General features: G+C 47.4%; 1 protein-coding gene across 3 annotated transcripts in view; it reads right to left on the bottom strand.

Moving 5' to 3' along the window:
• Positions 1-18,549, bottom strand: part of UBE2L3 (ubiquitin conjugating enzyme E2 L3) — a 57,550-nt gene that overhangs the window by 2,844 nt on the left and 36,157 nt on the right. For all 3 annotated transcript variants that reach the window (XM_053589517.1, XM_053589518.1, XM_053589516.1), the window contains one exon: positions 7,340-7,526. In XM_053589517.1, the coding sequence (XP_053445492.1) occupies positions 7,340-7,526 (187 nt within the window). The remainder of the gene's footprint in view (positions 1-7,339; positions 7,527-18,549) is intronic.

The following is an 18,549-nucleotide window of genomic DNA, read 5'->3' as shown; positions in this document are numbered from 1 at the left end:
CAGGAAATCTACCCACCTCAGTCTCCCAGAGTGCTAGGATTATAGGCGTGAGTCACCATGCCCAGCTAATGTGCCTTTAAGACAAAGCAGCCTCCTGTTTATCCAAAATTCTGACCAGCAGAATGCAAAACATGTTTGCTTTTTTTCTTTTTTTTTGAGACAGAGTCTTACTTTGTCACCCTTGGTAGAGCTGTGGCATCACAGCTCACAGCAACCTCAAGCTCTTGGGCTCAAGTGATTCTCTTGCCTCAGCCTCCCAAGTAGTTGGATCGACACTACAGGCATCAACCACAATGCCTTGCTAATTTTTTTTTTTTTTTTTAAGTCTTACTCTGGCTCAAGCTGGTCTCAGACTCATGACCTCAGGAAATTTACCCGCCTCAGCCTCCCAGAGTACTAGGATTACAGGCGTGAACCTCCGTGTGCCCAGCCTCAGCATCTTTATAATTTATAAAGCTTTATAATTAGAAGAAACTGATGGTCACCAGCCAATATCATAGCTGACTGTTTGGAGTGATGCTCTCAACTTCAGGACCTGACACCCAGGGATGTCCCAGCCATCTTGCGTGCTCTGGAGACCAAGGCCTAGAACTCAGACCCGCTCACTCTCAGGCAGGACTGGATGGCACGACCCTACACTGGCCCAGTACCCAGTAGCGCACTTTCTCAGAGCAGTTTCAGTCAAAGTGAATGAGGGTGACGAGAAAGACGGGGTGTGTGACAATAGTTGCACCTGTCAGTGTGTGATGACCCCACCCTGAAAACATTCATAGGAACCACTGAACCCTTGATAAAGTGTCCCTGGAGCACCCCGTCCAGCCACTGGGAGGCCGAAAACTGCCAGCAGCACAAGACTGTCAATCCCACAGACAGAAGTCACACTGGTGGTTCAGGTGGGTGCCACAATGCTCCTCTAAGGTGCAGTAAGTCCCAGACATCATGGAAGGCCAGCCTTGAGACAGAAGGATGGCAGGGTGCTACCCACGCCTCCTCACATGCTTTCCCACACATACCCCAAACCCCAGCCGGTCCAGCACTCTCAGAATGCTGTGTTCCTTCCCATGGCCACATTTGCAGCATAAAGGAGCCTCTCTTTTCTGAATTGCTGATGCCACAAATTCCTTTACTAGGAGCCCATACTTTATAGGTGCCTGCCACAACGCCTGGCTATTTTTTTGTTGCAGTTGTTGTTGCTTAGCTGGCCCGGGCCATGTTTGAACCCACCAGCCTTAATGCATGTGGCCATCACCATAACCACTGTGCTATGGGCACCGAGCCTTTAATTAAGTATTTTTGAAAGAAAATGTGACTAGCTCAAATGGCAAGTCACTTCCATTTGCCTTTAAACAGAAGGCAAACATTAATACTGGCACCTAAGACCCCCTCCCTAGTGTCCAGGCAGGGAAGTGACCACACCCTTCCCAAAGGACACTTTGATGGCTTCTCTAAAACCCTGTCTGGGCTTGTTGGCCACAGTGTGCTTCAGTGTGCAAGAGTTCTCCACACTACACACAGCTGTGAGGCTGCTACCTTTGCCTTTGCTGTTCTTGATTTTAGGCCTAGAAACTGAACCACATTTATCTGACAGCACAAATTGGTTACTCCCCATCTTTCCCCAGGATTGGAAATGGCTCTATAAGAGAATTACCATCTCTTAGCATTTTGGGAACCTGCTGGGGTAAGGACAGGTTGACTGCTTTGTAGGGGACACTTTTTTTTTAGTTTTTGGCCAGGCCGGGTTTGAATCTGCCACCTCTGGTATATGGGGCTGGCACCCTACTCCTTGAGCCACAGGCACCACCCTGTAGGAGATACTCTTCATGAGTGTAAGATTTTTCTGCTCACCCTCTGTTATGTATGGTTGGGCCCTCTACTTCTGTGATCACGTTGGTTCCTAATGCATTAATATAAAACAGGATTATCATGTATTATTCTAAAATTATTTTAATTATTTAATAATTATTTTAATTAACTAATTATATATATTTAGTCAAGTGAAATGGTGGGTGGTAATTATTAAGACCTACTTTTTAAGGCTGAGCATGGTGGCTCACTCCTGTAATGCTTGAACTCAGGAATTCAAGACTAGACTGAGCAAGAGGGAGACCTTGTCTCTAGGTGGCAGGTGCCTATAGTCCCAGCTACTTGGGAGACTGAGGGAAGAGGATGACTTGAGCCCAAGAGTTTGAGGTTGCTCTGAGCTATGATGTCATGGTACTCTGCCCAGGACATGACAAAGTGAGACTCTGTTTCATAAATAAAATAAATAGTATACAGTTGTTGTTTTTTTTTAATTTATTTTATTTTTTATTTATTTATTTATTTTTTTTTTTGTAGAGACAGAGTCTCACTTTATTGCCCTCAGTAGAGTGCCGTGGCCTCACACAGCTCACAGCCCGCCACAACGCCCAGCTATTTTTTTTTTTTTTTTGGTTGCAGTTTGGCCAGGGCCGGGCCCGAACCCGCCACCCTCGGTATATGGGGCCGGCGCCCCACCGACTGAGCCACAGGCGCCGCCCTTTTTTTTAATTTATTTTTAATTAATTAATTTATTTTGAGATAAGAGCCTCAAGCTGTAGCGCTGGGTAAAGTGCCGTGGCATCGCAGCTCATAGCAACCTCCACCTCCTGGGCTCAAGCTATTCTTTTGCCTCAGCCTCCCAAGTAGCTGGGACTTGAGGTGCCACCACAACACCTGGCTATTTTTTTGTTGCAGCCATCATTGTTGTTTGGCAGGCCCAGGCTGGATTTGAACCTGCCAGCTCAGGTGTATGTGGCTGGCGCCTTAGCCGCTTGAGTCACAGGCGCTGAGCCATACAGTTGTTTTTAGTATATTCACAAAGTTGTGTGTCATCACCATTATTTAATTCCAGAACACCTTCATCAACCCAAAAAGAAAATCCCCTCTTATTAGAAGTCATTTCCTGTTCTCCCTCTTGTCCCAGATCCTGACAATCACTAATCTTTGCTTCTAGGGATTCACCTATTCTTGTGCTTTGTTTTGTTTTTTTGAGATAGTCTCATTCTGTTGCCCAGGCTAGAGTGCCATGGGGTCAGCCTAGCTCACAGCAACCTCAATCCCTGGATTCATGCAATATTATTGCTTCAGCCTCCTGAGTAGCTGGGACTGTAAGCGCCCACCACTGCACCTGGCTATGTATTTTTTTTTGTAGAGATAGGGTCTTGCTCTTATTCAGGCTGGTCTTGAACTCCTGAGCTCAAGTAATATTTCTGCTTCCACCTCACAGAGCGCTAGGATTCCAGGTATGAGCCATATGCCCAGCCAAGGATTCACCTATTTTGATCATCCCATTGCATCTTGTTATTTGCAATAGTTCTGTTCGTAAACTTGCTGTGACACAATGAATTGATACTGAATCATTGCTCCTAGAGGAAACAGAGGGTTAGGGTCCTATAAGCCTTTGCTCGCACTTTTGTCAACTGATTAATATATAACCTTGTGTTTTAAAAGAAAAGGTTTTTTTAAAAGAGATGGGGACTTGGGCCAGGCACAGTGGCTCACGCCTGTAATCTCAGCACTCGGAAGGCCAAGGCGTCAGCTTCTAAGTTCGAGACCAGCCTGAGCAAGAGCGAGACCCCATCTAAGAGCCTTGCTATCTTACCCAGGCTAGATTTGAACTCCTGAGCTAAAGCAAGCCTTCTGCCTTGGTCTTCTGAGTAACTGGGACTAATGGGTCTGGCATACAACCTTGTTTTTTTTTTAGAGACAGAGTCTCACTTTATCGCCCTCAGTAGAGTGCTATGGCGTTACACAGCTCACAGCAACCTCCAGCTTCTGGGCTTAGGCGATTCTCTTGCCTCAGCCTCCAAAGTAGCTGGGACTACAGGCGCCCGCCATAACGCCCAGCCATTTTATGTTGCAGTTTGGCCGGGGCTGGGTTTGAACCCACCACCCTTGATATATGGGGCCAGCGCCCTACTCACTGAGCCACAGGTGCCGCCCCTACAACCTTGTTTTATATGTGTTTAAAGATACCTTATTTGATATATAACACTGATTCACTAAAATTAAATTTATGGCAAACAGACTGTAATTCATGCTTGCCTGAATGAAGCTTTCCTAACAAATGTATCTTCTCTAGAAAGCACATCTTAGCCTTGTTGTGCTCAGGAACATAAGGTATGACTTCAGCACCATCTTTGGGGAAACAAAATCACCAACAAAAATCCAAGTCCTGGGCGGCACCTGTGGCTCAGTGAGTAGGGCGCCGGCCCCATATGCCGAGGTTGGCGGGTTCGGACCCAGCCCCGGCCAAACTGCAACAGAAAAATAGCCGTGCGTTGTGGCGCACGCCTGTAGTCCCAGCTACTCGGGAGGCTGAGGCAAGAGAATCGCGTAAGCCCAAGAGTTAGAGGTTGCTGTGAGCCATGTGACGCCACGGCACTCTACTCCAGGGCGGTACAGTGAGACTCTGTCTCTACAAAAAAAAAAAAAAAAATCCAAGTCCTGTGGCACTAAAGAGACCCCTTGCTTCAGTATAAGAGATAAAACAAAAAGGCAGAGTAATCCACTGTTAAAACTTCCTGATCTCAGCTGGGAACAAATGCATGGGGCAACTCAAATATCCTGTTGCCTGCACGTGTCTGTGACTGAGCAAGCGCTGGGAGCTTTGATTTTGGGGCTAAAAAAAAATGTTTACTGAGTAGGTGAATTTGCAAATACAGAATGTTTGAACAATGAGGGTCAACTACACATGGAATCACCTTATGTGGCCTTTTGTGCCGGTTTCTGGTATTTAACATAATATTTTCAAGGCTCATGTATGTTGTAGCGTGAATTGGTACTCTATTCTTTATGGCTGAATGATATTTTATCGTATAGACGTAACACATTTTGTCTGCCCATTCACCAGCTGACAAGCATTTGGGCTGTTTCCAATTTTTGCCTATCATGAATAATGCTGCTGTGAACAAGTTTTGGGCAGCCATATTTTCATCTGTCTTGGGTATATATAGCTAAGAGGAAAATTGCTAGGTTCGATGAGCGTCTTTTCATATTACTGTCTCTGCCATTATGTTTAATTTTTTATTTTAAAAGTACATTTTAACTCTCAGGTTAACAACCTTAACATTTGTGATTCTCTGTGCCTACTCATAAAAATACTATTTTGGGATTCTCTAAATAGGGTTACACTGAACTAGAAATGTAGCTGGTCTAAGGACCAATGAAGTTGTGAGTTGAGATCAAAGACCTTCCAGGTTGGTTCTGAGAGCAGTCACCTTCAATAGGAAGGTTCAAATTTCTTTTTTTTTTTTTTTTGTAGAGACAGAGTTTCACTTTATTGCCCTCGGTAGAGTGCCGTGGCGTCACACAGCTCACAGCAACCTCCAACTCCTGGGCTTAGGCGATTCTCCTTCCTCAGCCTCCCGAGTAGCTGGGACTACAGGCGCCTGTCACAACACCTGGCTATTTTTTGGTTGCAGTTTGGCCGGGGCTGGGTTTGAACCCGCTACCCTCGGCATATGGGGCCGGCACCCTGCTCACTGAGCCACAGGCGCCGCCCAGAAGGTTCAAATTTCTAAGGACAAGAGATGGAGACAAAACTCATGAACAGCTGCCCTGAGTACAGAGGAAGAGTGTGGGAGGGAGATTAAAGCAAGAGAGAAGCACAATGCACCTGTATTTCCTGTGTTTAGGGAATGAATGAAGGACTGGCCAAGCATTTAAAAAGGCAGGCTTTGTAGGATCATGATGGTTGAATAGCAGTCAGGATACAGGGCCAGAAAAACAGGAACACCCAACAAAAGAGGAATCTAGCAAGTGGAAGAAGCAGCAGCACGTCCAGGAGAGCTACCACTCGGGACAAGCAGGGACAAGGAGCCAGAGAGGGGCCCAGTGTCTTTGCCCATCTGTTCTACTTCTGTAACCATCGCTCGCCCTGCACACTCCTCTACTGAGTTCCCACTCCTTTTCTCAATATATGAAGTCTATTTCCCTTCCCACTAAATTTGGACTGGCTTGACCAACAGAATCCAGTAGAAGTGATGCTCTACCAGCCTGCACCTGAGCCACAAGTGGCCCTGCAGCTTTTGCTTTCACCCTGGAACCCGGAGACCACCATGCTATAAAGAGGTCAAATCTAGCCTCATGGCAGAATAAAAGGTGACAAAAAGAACCAAGGTGCCTTAGCTAATACCAAGTGTCACACATGTCACTGACACCTACTGGCATATCCCAACCCCAGCTGAGCATCCAGCTCATCATGGCTCCATGAGTGACCTCAGAAACAGCCAGCTGTAGAGCCCACCCAGCTGAGCCCAGCCATCCTAGTAAATAAGAAATAATTAACTGTTGTTACTTTAAGCTACTAAGTTTTGAGGGGGTTATTTGTATGTAGTAATACATAATAGAAACATGAGAATCAAGCATCAAGTGCCAGGGACTTTTTTAAACCAAAAGACAAAAGCAAGGAAAGAACAATATTCTTGATGTATACGAAGATGGGATTAAAGCCATGCCATAGAGAATCTGTGAAATAATTTTCTAGGAAGGAATCTTAAACTCTGAAATTACAAAATAAAAATTCTGATTCTGTCATTGCCCACAGAATAGCACCCGTACCAAAATTTTTGCCTAAAAAAATCTGGCTCTTTAGGCTTGGCACCTATAGTCCCAGCTACTTGGGAGGCTGAGGCAAGAGAATCACTTAAGCCCAAGAGTTGGAGGTTGCTGTGAGCTGTGACGCCACAGCACTCTACTGAGGGTGACATAGTGAGACTCTGTCTCAAAAAAAAAAAAATTTTTTTTTAATAAATAATTAATTAAAAAAAAATAAGAAAGGGGGACATCCAGTTCCCAGGAGTCCCATGCCCACTGAAGCCAACTGGGAACGCCACCCTAGAGTCTGACCCTACCTTCCCCTCCCACACTGTCTACTCTGAGCCATGGGCACTGGCGGGTGTCCTGTTCTCACCGGAAGGCTCTCTCCAACCTCCCTTCTTCCTGCAAGTGAGTTCAGTGCTAACGGTTCCAAGAAGCCATCTCAAATCCCACTCTACCTTCCCCTTCTAGTCAGACCCATAAACCAGGGGCCAGTGTCCACAGGCACCAAACTGCCGAGCTTGTCTGTCCATGTGTCTCCACTGGGCTGTATGCCATCTAGCACCAGGAAGGACCTCAACAATTCCCATATAGGGCACCAGTTCAGCTGAAACCAGCCATGCCCACAAGGACCGGTGGGGCCTCTGTCGTACTTCCGTGTGTATGTGAGCTGGTATAGGAGTTCTCTGGACTCTCTCTGACACGGAATTGGAAGGGACCCATCCTGCATCATCCCCAGAAGAGCCCAGCCCCAGGAATACACAGCAGCAGGCTTTACCTTGGTCGGTTTTGGTTGCTGGCTTCCAGTTTTCAGCACTAATTACTGGCAGACAGACCTGCCCCTTTTCATCGATGTTTGGGTGATAGATCTTTGTTTTAAATGTGATCTTCGGTGGCTTGAATGGGTACTCTGCTGGAAAGTTGATTTCGATTCTGAAGGCCCCCTTATCATATGGAGGGTTGTCCTGGAAAGAAAGAGAAGAGATCAAAAAGAACACATCATAGTTCACAAACCTGTAGCCAAGACAAGAATGTTCCATTGTTTACTTGAAAAACTGGCTTATAGCAATGAGAGAAGTACAGATGTTCCTGTGTGCCCCAGTCCTCCCCATATGTGCAGCCTCCCCGACTGCCAATATCCCTTGCCAGAGGGGTAAAGCTGCTACAGCCAACGAAGGCAGACTGGCCATCACCACTGCTGGTGAGTCCCTCATTCACATCGGGTCCTCCTGGCACTGCTTGATTTTCTGACATGACAGTCGGAATCATACAGCTACTACGGTCTCCAAGTGTCTCCAGAATTCCTATGTTGAAACCCAATCACTAACGTGATGGCAGTAGGAGGTGATTACTGCCCGCAGGAAGAGGCCCCAGAAAAATGCCTTGCCCCTTTCATTACAGTGAAAAGGCACCACCAGGAAGTGGCGAGAGCGGGCCCACACACCCGACACTGAATCTGCAGCACCTTGATCTTGGCCACTTCTACAGCTGTGAGGAACAAATTTCTGTTGTTCATAAGCTCCCCAGTCTTTTCTGTGTATATTATTTTTCTACTAAGTCTGACTGGACAGATACAAGCTACACAGTTCAGCAGCACTCTGCAATAGCAGCCCTAGCAGACCAAGGCAGGCTCGCAGAGAGGATTCCCCTGGTCCGGCTGCTCACTTCTTTTTAGTGCTGAATAACCACGCTAGTCCCTGAGGCCTGTGCACGCTGATGCACAGGAGCCCCTGAGAGAGAACCCAGGAAGGGGCCTTCAGGCTGAGGAAGACCTTCACACCGTCCTGCAATTCCCTGCACTCTGCTTTCCTGGGTGGCCACCCAGACTCTCCATGGCACACCAAACCCAAAGAAAGGCGAGCTTCACAGAAGGCCCAAGAACACCCTCCACACCCTCAAGTCCCAGCCGAAGTGGGCACTCCAGCAGGCAGAGCTCCTCTGCTGGGGAGCACGTTGGCACACAACAGGCCTGCACACTCTCCTACATGGCAGCTTTGCCCAGGGAAGGGAGGCATGAGCAAGGGGCCTTAAGGATGGGTAAAGTAAGGCTGAGAGGTGGGAGAGGACTAAAACCTGCAATGGCAGGGCCCTGGAGGCCCAGCACAGGGCACACTGGAGGCCGTGAGGAGGCAGTATGGCCACAGGGCTGCTAAGGCCAAACTTCAGGGTCTGAACCACCCCCCTCAAGCAGCTGAAAGCATTGTTGGAAGATTAATCTGTGGGGAGGCTTGCCAGGAAGGTGGAGAAGGGGAGCCAGATGCCCACAAACTGTGTGGTTCATGTGTGCCAGTGTATGGAGGGAGAACTCGCACTCACATACGCGCACACACCCCTAGGAAAGGCTAACACAGGATTTTATTTTATTTTATTTTATTTTTGTAGAGACAGAGTTTCACTGTACCGCCCTCGGGTAGAGTGCCGTGGCGTCACACGGCTCACAGCAACCTCTAACTCCTGGGCTTACGCGATTCTCTTGCCTCAGCCTCCCGAGCAGCTGGAACTACAGGCGCCCGCCACAACACCCGGCTATTTTTTGGTTGCAGTTTGGCCGAGGACGGGTTTGAACCCGCTACCCTCGGTATATGGGGCCGGCGCCCTACTCACGGAGCCACAGGCGCCACCCTGTAAATGAATTTCTATATTCCAGAGCTAAACTTGTCCTGTGAGGAGGCAGACCCAAAATAACAAAAAATGCTAATGAAAAAACATGGTTTTCGAGTAGGCGTTGTGGCGGGCACCTGTAGTCCCAGCTACTCGGGAGGTTGAAGCAAGAGAATCACTTAAGCCCAAGAGCTGGAGGTTGCTGTGAGCTGTGTGAGGCCACAGCACTCTACCGAGGGCGATAAAGTAAGACTCTGTCTCTATAAAAAAAAGAAAAAACATGGTTTTCTTGCAGAAAAATATTATACAACTTTTCAGAAATCTGCCTCAAACTTAAGCTGCAACTCTTCAATATCAAGCTAACCAAAGATTTCAGCATTATTCTTACACAACCTATGACCAGTGCTTTTCTGTTATTTAACCACTTTGTACTCCCTTAAGTTCATGTTGCAGTGCCAACAAATCTTAAGATTTCACCTGATAATTTTATGTCCTCTAAATTAGTTCACAAACTATAAATTACGCTATTTCTTTCCTAAAGGTTCTATAGGTGATTAGCCAAACATCCATTTTTAAAAACCTGATTCAGGTCTCGGCACCCGTAGCACAGTGGTTATGGTGCCAGCCACATACACCAAGGCTGGTGGGTTTGAATCTGGCCTGGGCCTGCTAAAACAATGACAATTCCAACAAAAAATTGCTGGCCGGGCCTTGTGGCAGCCACGTGTAGTCCTAGCTACTTGGGAGGCTGAGGCAAGAGAATCGCTTAAACCCAAGAGTTGGAGATTGCTGTGAGCTATTAACACCACAGCACTCTACCATGAGGGTGACATAATGAGACTCTGTCTCAAAAAAAAACACAAAACAGGCTCGGCGCCTGTGGCTTAAGTGGCTAAGGTGCCAGCCACATACACCTGAGCAGGCGGGTTCAAATCCAAACTGGGCCCGCCAAACAATGATGGCTGCAACCAAAAAATAGATGGATGTTGTGGCAGGCGCCTGTAGTCCCAGCTACTTGGGAGGCGAAGGCAGGAGAATTGCTTGAGCCCAAGAGTTGGAGGTTGCTGTGATGCCATGGTACGCTACCCAGGGCAACAGCTTGAAGCTCTGTCTAAAAAACAAACAAACAAACAAAACACACATCTCAGCAGGACCGGGTGAGGTGGTTCACGCCCATAATCCCAGAACCCTGGGATGCTGAGGCAGGTGGATTGCCTGAGTGTGAACCTGCCTCTAAAAATAGATGGGCGTTGTGGCAGCCAATAGTCCCGGGCCTGCTACAACAACAATGACAACTGCAACAGTGACAACAGTGGTAACCACCTGTAGTCCCAGCTGCTTGGGAGGCTAAGGCAAGAGAATTGCTTAAGCCCAAGAGTTAAAGGTTGCTGTGAGCTGTGATGCCATGGCACTCTACCAAGGGCGACAAAGTAAGACCTGTCTCAAAATAAATAAATAAATACATACATACATACATACATTCCAGAAGACTTCTTTATCTGGTTTACATAAGAAAGTGACTGGTTTTAAAGTGGATTTTACTATTTTATAAATTGTATGGATAAGAAACATAAAAAAGAAAGAAAACATTTCTGCAGCACTTTTGCCCTAAAAATCTACATTTTCCTGCCTTTGCTGCTGGTCGTTATGTGTATGCACGTAAAGAAGATCTGCTGCAGGTGCGTACATGTTGGGTGCTTTTCTGTCCCACCTCCAACCCATCCGCCTCTGGCAACAACCCTTGAAGGCAGATGCTGCTGTCATTTGGAAATGTGGCAATTGAGGTGGAGGTTGAGCAATTTGCCTGAGATCCCTAAAATCAGGCTTCCTCTCTGCGGCACAACCACATGCATAGGCATCCATCTGGGTCCATCTCGTCACCACTGCAGGACTTGGGGGCACACACACCAATGCTCATGCTGCTCGCTGCACCATGAGTTACAAACTGTCCTTGGTCTCTGTCCAAGAATGCGGACTCTCCTGCTGGCATCCAATAAACTGGCAGGCTATCTTGCTAGCTTGCAGGCAGGGTAGAAACCTCAGAGCCTTTGCAGTTCTCAACACCTCCCAAGGCACAAAGCCATTCTGTGGCAACTAAAACCAAGAGGAGGCCCTTCACCACATGGCACTGAACTGGCCAGTCTCTCAACCACATGTCCTAGTCCTAACCCTATCATCAAATCTATTTCTTCCTTTTCAAGGCAACCCTTTGAGAAGCTAAGGCCCTATTCCACTTCATGTTTTCCCCTCTCCAAATAAAGACGTCTGAGACCTGAGACCAAGTGCCTCCTACTGCTACAAGCATGTGCCCCTAGTGTGTGCTTGGCCAACTGTCTGACCACATGTGCATGATTGCAGTTGACGTGATTCCTACAGGATCCTGATTTGGCTCTAATAAACATGCTGTCCCCTCTTCACTGCAGGCATCAGCATGGACTGAATGCAGGTGTGACACACTGCTACAAGTTCTGGCCAGCCTGCCAGTGACCCCTCAGCAGCAACCTTTCTCTAAGTCTTTCTCTTCAACTTTTTTTTTTTTTGGTGGTTTTTTTTTTGGCCGGGGCTGGGTTTGAACCTGCCACCTCCGGCATATGGGACCAACGCCCTACTCCTTGAGCCACAGGCGCCGCCCTCTCTAAGTCTTTCTCAACCAGCAAGTTACCAAAGCCTAAGCTTTCCTGCCCCAAGGATGCCTAGCTCAGTCCAGCCCCACTGGTTGCCTGTCCCCTACATTCAGTCACTTCGTTATTGTAGAACAATTGGGGGTCTTAAGACTGTCTTGCTCTGAGTGACCCAGGAGGGTTTCTACACTCTTAAATCTTTGTGATCCACTCTAGAATCTAGTCAAAAGACAAGTTCAGGGCACCAGTACCTGACTGGTTAGAGCACCAGCCCCAGGCACCAGGACCAGCGGGTTTGAACCCAGCCCAGGCCTGCTAAACAAACAAGGGAAAAAAAAGGCGGGGGGCCTGGCACGGTGGTTCATGCCTGTAAATCCCACACTCTGGGAGGCTCAGGTGGGTGGGAGAATTGCCTGAGCTCACAGGTTCGAGACCAGCCTGAGCAAATGCAAGATCCCATTTGTTAAAAAATAACCAGGTGTTGTAATGGATGTCTGTAGACCCAGCTATTCAGGAGGCTGAGACAACAACTGCTTGAGCCCAAGAGTTTGAGGTTGCTGTGAGCTATAATGCCACCGCACTCTACCAAAGGTGACAAAGTGAGACTCTGTCTCAAAAAAAGGAAAAAAAGGTTCAGCACCCAAAGCTCAGTGAGTAGGGCACCAGCCACATACACTGAAGCTCTTGGTTCAAGCCTGGCCTGGGCCTGCTAAACAATGACAACTGCAACCAAAAAATAGCCAGGTGTTGTGGCAGGCGCCTGTAGTCTCAGCTAATTGGGAGGCTGAGGCAAGAGAATCGCTTAAGTTCAAGAGTTTGAGATTGCTGTGAGCTGTGACACCATGGCACTTTACCCAGGGCGACAGCTTGAGGCTCTGTAGGAAAGGAAAGGGGAAAGGAAAAGGAAAGGAAAGGAAGAAAGAGAATGAAAGAAAAAAAAAAAAAAAGGCTCGGCACCCATAGCACAGTGGTTACGGCACCAGCCACATACACCGAAGTTGGCAGGTTCAAACCTGGCCCCGACTAGCTAACCAACAATGACAACTGTAACAAAAAAATAGCCAGGCATTGTGGTGGATGCCTGTAGTCCCAGCTACTTGGGAGACTGAGGCAAGAGAATTGCTTAAGCCCAAGAATTTGAGGTTGCTGTGAGCTGTGATGTCCCAGCACTTTACCAAGAGTGGCATAGTGAGACTCTGTCTCAAAAAAAAAAAAAAAAAAAAAAGACAAGTTCATGAGTGTTTTTTTTAAAAAAATGTTTTGTAGGATGGGGTCTTGCTATGTTGTGCAGGCTGGTTTCAAACTCTTGTCCTTAAGTGATCCTTCCCCCTTAGCTGAGTCACCACACCCGGCCTAGCTCACGGCACTTCTAAACATGGACTATGTCCTTACCTTTGTAAACTGTCTTTAAGTATCTATTCTGAAAACAAGCTTTCTGGTTATTTGAATCACAAAATCTGTTCAGTCACAAGATTCATCTTGCACTAATTTTGGTTTCTGAAGATGACTGTGCTGTTTTCAATGGTTTGTGGGACTTTTCACAGCATACCCTCACTTAATCTTAGCCAAAAAGCTGGTCAAAACATAGCATAGCTCTTTGGCAATGACTACTTCAAAATTAAAGTGTTCAATCACATTCCCTTTGAAGATGAATATTAGTAGCAATAGAGACTGGTTTTCTGGGCAGCGCCTGTGGCTCAAAGGAGTAGGGTGCCGGCCCCATATGCCGGAGGTGGTGGGTTCAAACCCAGCCCTGGCCAAAAACTGCAAAAAAAAAAAAAAAGACTGGTTTTCTAATCTTTCACAACTGAACAACCTTCTGAATTATACCTAAATTTAAAATCAGGCTACATTGGGCAGCACCTGTGGCTCAAAGGGTAGGGCACTGGCCCCGTATGCTGGAGGTGGCGGGTTCAAACCCAGCCCTGGCCAAAAACTGCAAAAAAAAAAATCAGGCTACATGCCTATATTCCCATGCATTTTGCGGGGGTGAAGGCAAAAGGACTGCATGAAGCCAGGATTTCAAGACAGGCTGGGTGACACACTGAGACAAGATCTCTACAAAAAGTTTAAACCCTGACCCAGGCATGATGGCATGCACAGACAGTGTCAGTTACTCAGAAGGCTTAGGCAGGAGGACCACGCGAGCCCAGGAGTTCAAGGCTACAGTGAACGAGAATTACGTCACTGCACTCCAGTATGGATAGCAGAACAAGATACCCTCCCTTTTTTTTTTTTTTTTGTAGAGACAGAGTCTCACTTTATGGCCCTCGGTAGAGTGCCGTGGCCTCACACAGCTCACAGCAACCTCCAACTCCTGGGCTTAAGCGATTCTCTTGCCTCAGCCTCCCGAGTAGCTGGGACCACAGGCGCCCGCCACAACGCCCGGCTATTTTTTGGTTGCAGTTTGGCCGGGGCTGGGTTTGAACCCGCCACCCTCGGTATATGGGGCCGGCGCCCTACCGACTGAGCCACAGGCGCCGCCACCCTCCCTTTTTTTTTTTTTTTTTGAGATAGTCTTGTTCTGTTGCCCTGGGTAGAGTGCAGTGGCATGATCATAGTTCATAGCAACCTTAAACTCCTGAGCTTGAGCAATCTCTATTCTCCTGGCTCAGATTCAGAGTAGTGGGGCTATAGGTACATACTACTACATGCTAATTTTTTCCATTTTTTGTAAAGACAGGGTCTCACTTTTGCTCAGGCAGGCCTCAAACTCCTGACTTCAAGCAATCCTCCCACCTAAACCTCCCAGGGTGGTAGGATTACAGGTGTGAGCCACCATACCCAGTCCCTCTTAAAGATGAATAAGTTAAAATAAATTTCAAATCATAATCTCCATTAAATTTCAACAAGGACAACCAGGTACTATGGCCCAACTGTAATCCTAGCACTCTGAGAGACCATGGTGGGAGTATTGCTTGACCTTAGGCGTTTAAGACCAGCCTGAGCAAGACCCCATCTCTACTAAAAAATAAAAAAAATTAGTCAAGCATAGTGATACACCGCCATAGTCCAAGCTACCTGGGAGGCTGAGGCAGGAGGACTGGTTGAGCCCAGGAGTGAGGTTGCAGTGAGCTATGATGATGCCACTGCACTACAGTCCAGGGGACAGAGTGAAACCCTTTCTCAACAAAAATCGGAAAACAAACAAACAAATAAAACCCAGCAAGGACCTTTGCTTCTTCTAAAATCAAATAGCCAGGCTTGGTGCCTGTAGCTCAGCAGCTAGGCTGCCAACCACATACACGGGAGCTGGCAGGTTCGAATCCAGTCCAGGCCTGCTAAATGACGACTAGAACCAAAAAATAGCCAGGCATTGTGGCAGGCACCTGTAGTCCCAGCTACTTGGGAGGCTGAGGCAAGAGAATCGCTTAAGCCCAGGAGTTGGAGGTTGCTGTGATTTCACGGCACTCTACCCAGGGCAACAGCTTGAGACTCTGTCTCAAAAAAAAAACCACACACACAAACAAACAAATAAATAAATAAAAATAAAATAGCCATATATATCTCTCACAACATAATTCACTTCCTCATTAACCCCCAAGAAGTAAGTGTTTAAAAAAAAAAAGGAGGCGGCACCTGTGGCTCAGTCGGTGGGTTACCGGCCCCATATACCGAGGGTGGCGGGTTCAAACCCGGCCCCGGCCAAACTGCAACAAAAAAATAGCCGGGCGTTGTGACGGGCGCCTGTAGTCCCAGCTACTCGGGAGGCTGAGGCAAGAGAATCGCATAAGCCCAAGAGTTAGAGATTGCTGTGAGCTGTGTGATGCCATGGCACTCTACCGTGGGCCATAAAGTGAGACTCTGTCTCTACAAAAAAAAAAAAAGAATACTACACCTTGGCTTGGCGCCTGTAGCACCATGATTACAGCACCAGCCATATACACAGGTTTGAACCCAGCCCGGACCAGCTGCAACCAAAAAAAATAGCCAAGCGTTGTGGTAGGTGCCTGTAGTCCCAGCTACTTGGGAGGCTGAGGCAAAAGAACTGCTTAAACCCCAGAATTTGAGGCTGCTGTGAGCTGTGATGCCACGCACTTTACCAAGAGTGACATAGTGAGACTCTGCCTCAAAAAAAGAAAAAAAAAAAGAATACCACACCAATAACCAGAGTCCAACAGAAAAGGTGGGGGTGGGGAGCCTAAACCCCTCCAAACTACAACTGTCATAGATCTCCAAATGCCCTACAAATAACTTCAGCAAGTTTTTTTTGAGTTTTATAACAAAGCTGGAGTGCAGTGGCACAATCATAGCTCACTGCAGCCACAAACTTCTGGGGTTTAAGAGGTCCTTTGCAGAGCCTCCCAAGCAGCTGGACCTAAGGGCAAAAAGTACTTTTTAACTGAGGTGCAATTCACATAACATATAATTAACAATTTTAAAGTGGCCAGGCAGGCGGCAGCCCCATATGCAGATGGTGGCGGGTTCAAACCCAGCCCTGGCCAAACTGCAACAAAAAAAAAAAAATAGCCAGGCGTTGTGGCGGGCGCCTGTAGTCCCAGCTGCTCAGGAGGCTGAGGCAAGAGAATCGCGTAAACCCAAGAGTTAGAGGTTGCTGTGAGCTGTGTGACGCCACGGCACTTTACCCGAGGGCGGTACAGTGAGACTCTGTCTCTACAAAAAAAAAAAAAAAAAAAAAAAAAGTGGCCAGGCAGTGACTTATGCCTATAATCCTAGTATTTGGGGAGGTTGAGGTAGAAGTACAGTTTGAGGCCAGGAGTTTGAGACAAGTCTGAGCAAGGTAGTAAGACCATATCTCTACAAAACAAACAAACAAACAAAAAAACACAAATAAAAAAATAGAAAAATCAGCCCAGGGTGATGGTGCACACCTATAGTTCCAGCTACTTGAGGGGCGGCAGGAGGACTGACTACTTGAGCCCAGGTATTTGGTGCTGCTGTCAGCTGGGATGCTCCACTGCACTGCAGCTCAGGCTATGGAGCAACACTCTTTCTCAAAAACAAACAAATATTTTAAAGTGACAATCCTGTGTCATTTAGTATATTCATAATGTTATCCCAGCCCTCCCCAATCTTGACTTTTTCATGACCCTAGAAAACACCCAGCACCCATGATATGTCTGGGATTTGCACACACAGCCTCGTTACCCCTCAGTTTGGTGCTGACTTTTACTCCAAGTTCCTGGGATGCTCCAATCTCCCACATCTTCCCAAAAGGATGAGATGTACCCTTATTTCTTTCTCCCTACCCCAGCATGGGGCATACACTCAGGTTCATTTATAGGTGATATCAATCCTACCATAAGTTATCTATGGCAGCATTAGAGACCCCACACTTCCTTATTAAAAAGGAAGTATAGGTGTTCCCAAGACATCCCTGGCCAGCATCTGCCTCATGCTATAGCAGGAAAGCAGGGCAGAAAAAGGCAGCCCCCACTCTAGAAGCTATAACCAGAAACGTCCTCAGTTGTCTTGCTGGGATTTCACAGTCCTTTGACATCTGCACTGGGGGGGGCGGAGAGGGGGATAGAAACATAGTCTCACTTTATCGCCCTCGGTAGAGTGCCGTGGCCTCACACAGCTCACAGCAACCACCAACTCCTGGGCTTAAGCAATTCTCTTACCTCAGCCTCCCGAGTAGCTGGGACTACAGGTGCCCGCCACAATGCCCGGCTATTTTTTTGGTTGCAGTTTGGCCGGGGCCGGGTTTGAACCCACCACCCTTGGTATATGGGGCCGGCGCCCTGCTCACTGAGCCACAAGCAGCGCGCCCAACCTCTGCATTTTGATTATGTCTTCTCCCCTAGTCCAGAAGACAGGATCCTAAGAGTAGGGTCCCATGACATCCTCCAAAGGTAGTAATGGAGGAACTGAGAGGGAAAATAGCATGCAAGACATCGAGAAAACCAGGAGCTTAAATGCCAGAAATAAATTTTTTTTTTTTTTAGAAAGAGCCTCAAGCTGTTGCCTTGGGTAGAGTGGCATGGCATCACAGCTCACAGCAACATCCAACTCCTGGGCTTAAACAATTCTCTTAAATGATTCTCATACCCTAGCTTTGGTGTATGTGGCTGGTGCCTTAGCCCCTTAAGCTACAGGGGCTGAGCCTCCAGAAATAATTTTTTTTTTTTTTTTTTTTGGTAGAGACAGAGTCTCACTCTATCGCCGTAACACCCAGCCATTTTTCTGTTGTTATTATAGTTCAACCAGGACCGGCCTTGAACCCACCACCCCTGGTATATGGGGCCAGCGCCATACTCACTGAGCCACAGGTACCGCCCCCGCCAGTTATAATTTTTAAAAAATCAGTAATTGTGGGTGGCGCCTGTGGCTCAGTTGGTAAGGCGCCAGCCCCATATACCGAGGGTGGAGGGTTCAAACCCGGCCCCGGCCAAACTGCAACCAAAAAATAGCCGGGCGTTGAGGCGGGCGCCTGTAGTCCCAGCTACTTGGGAGGCTGAGGCAAGAGAATCGCGTAAGCCCAGGAATTGGAGGTTGCTGTGAGCTGTGTGAGGCCATGGCACTCTACCGAGGGCCATAAAGTGAGACTCTGTCTCTACAAAAAAAAAAAAAAAAAAAAAAATCAGTAATTGTTGGGCGCAGTGGCTCATGCCTATAATCCTAGCACTCTGGGAGGTCAAGGTGGGTGGACTGCTTGAGCTCAGGAGTTCAATATCAGCTTGAACAAGAGCGAGACCTCATCTCTACTAAAAATAGAAAAACTAGCTGGGTGTTGTGCCAGGTCCTGTAGTCCCAGCTACTCTGGAGGCTGAGGCAAGAGAATCACTTAAGCCCAAGAGCTTAA

This window comes from Nycticebus coucang, chromosome 4, assembly GCF_027406575.1.
Source record: "Nycticebus coucang isolate mNycCou1 chromosome 4, mNycCou1.pri, whole genome shotgun sequence".
Classification (NCBI taxonomy): domain Eukaryota; kingdom Metazoa; phylum Chordata; class Mammalia; order Primates; family Lorisidae; genus Nycticebus; species Nycticebus coucang.
Note: the sequence above shows the minus strand (reverse complement) of the source record. Positions and strands in the feature narration are given on the sequence as shown.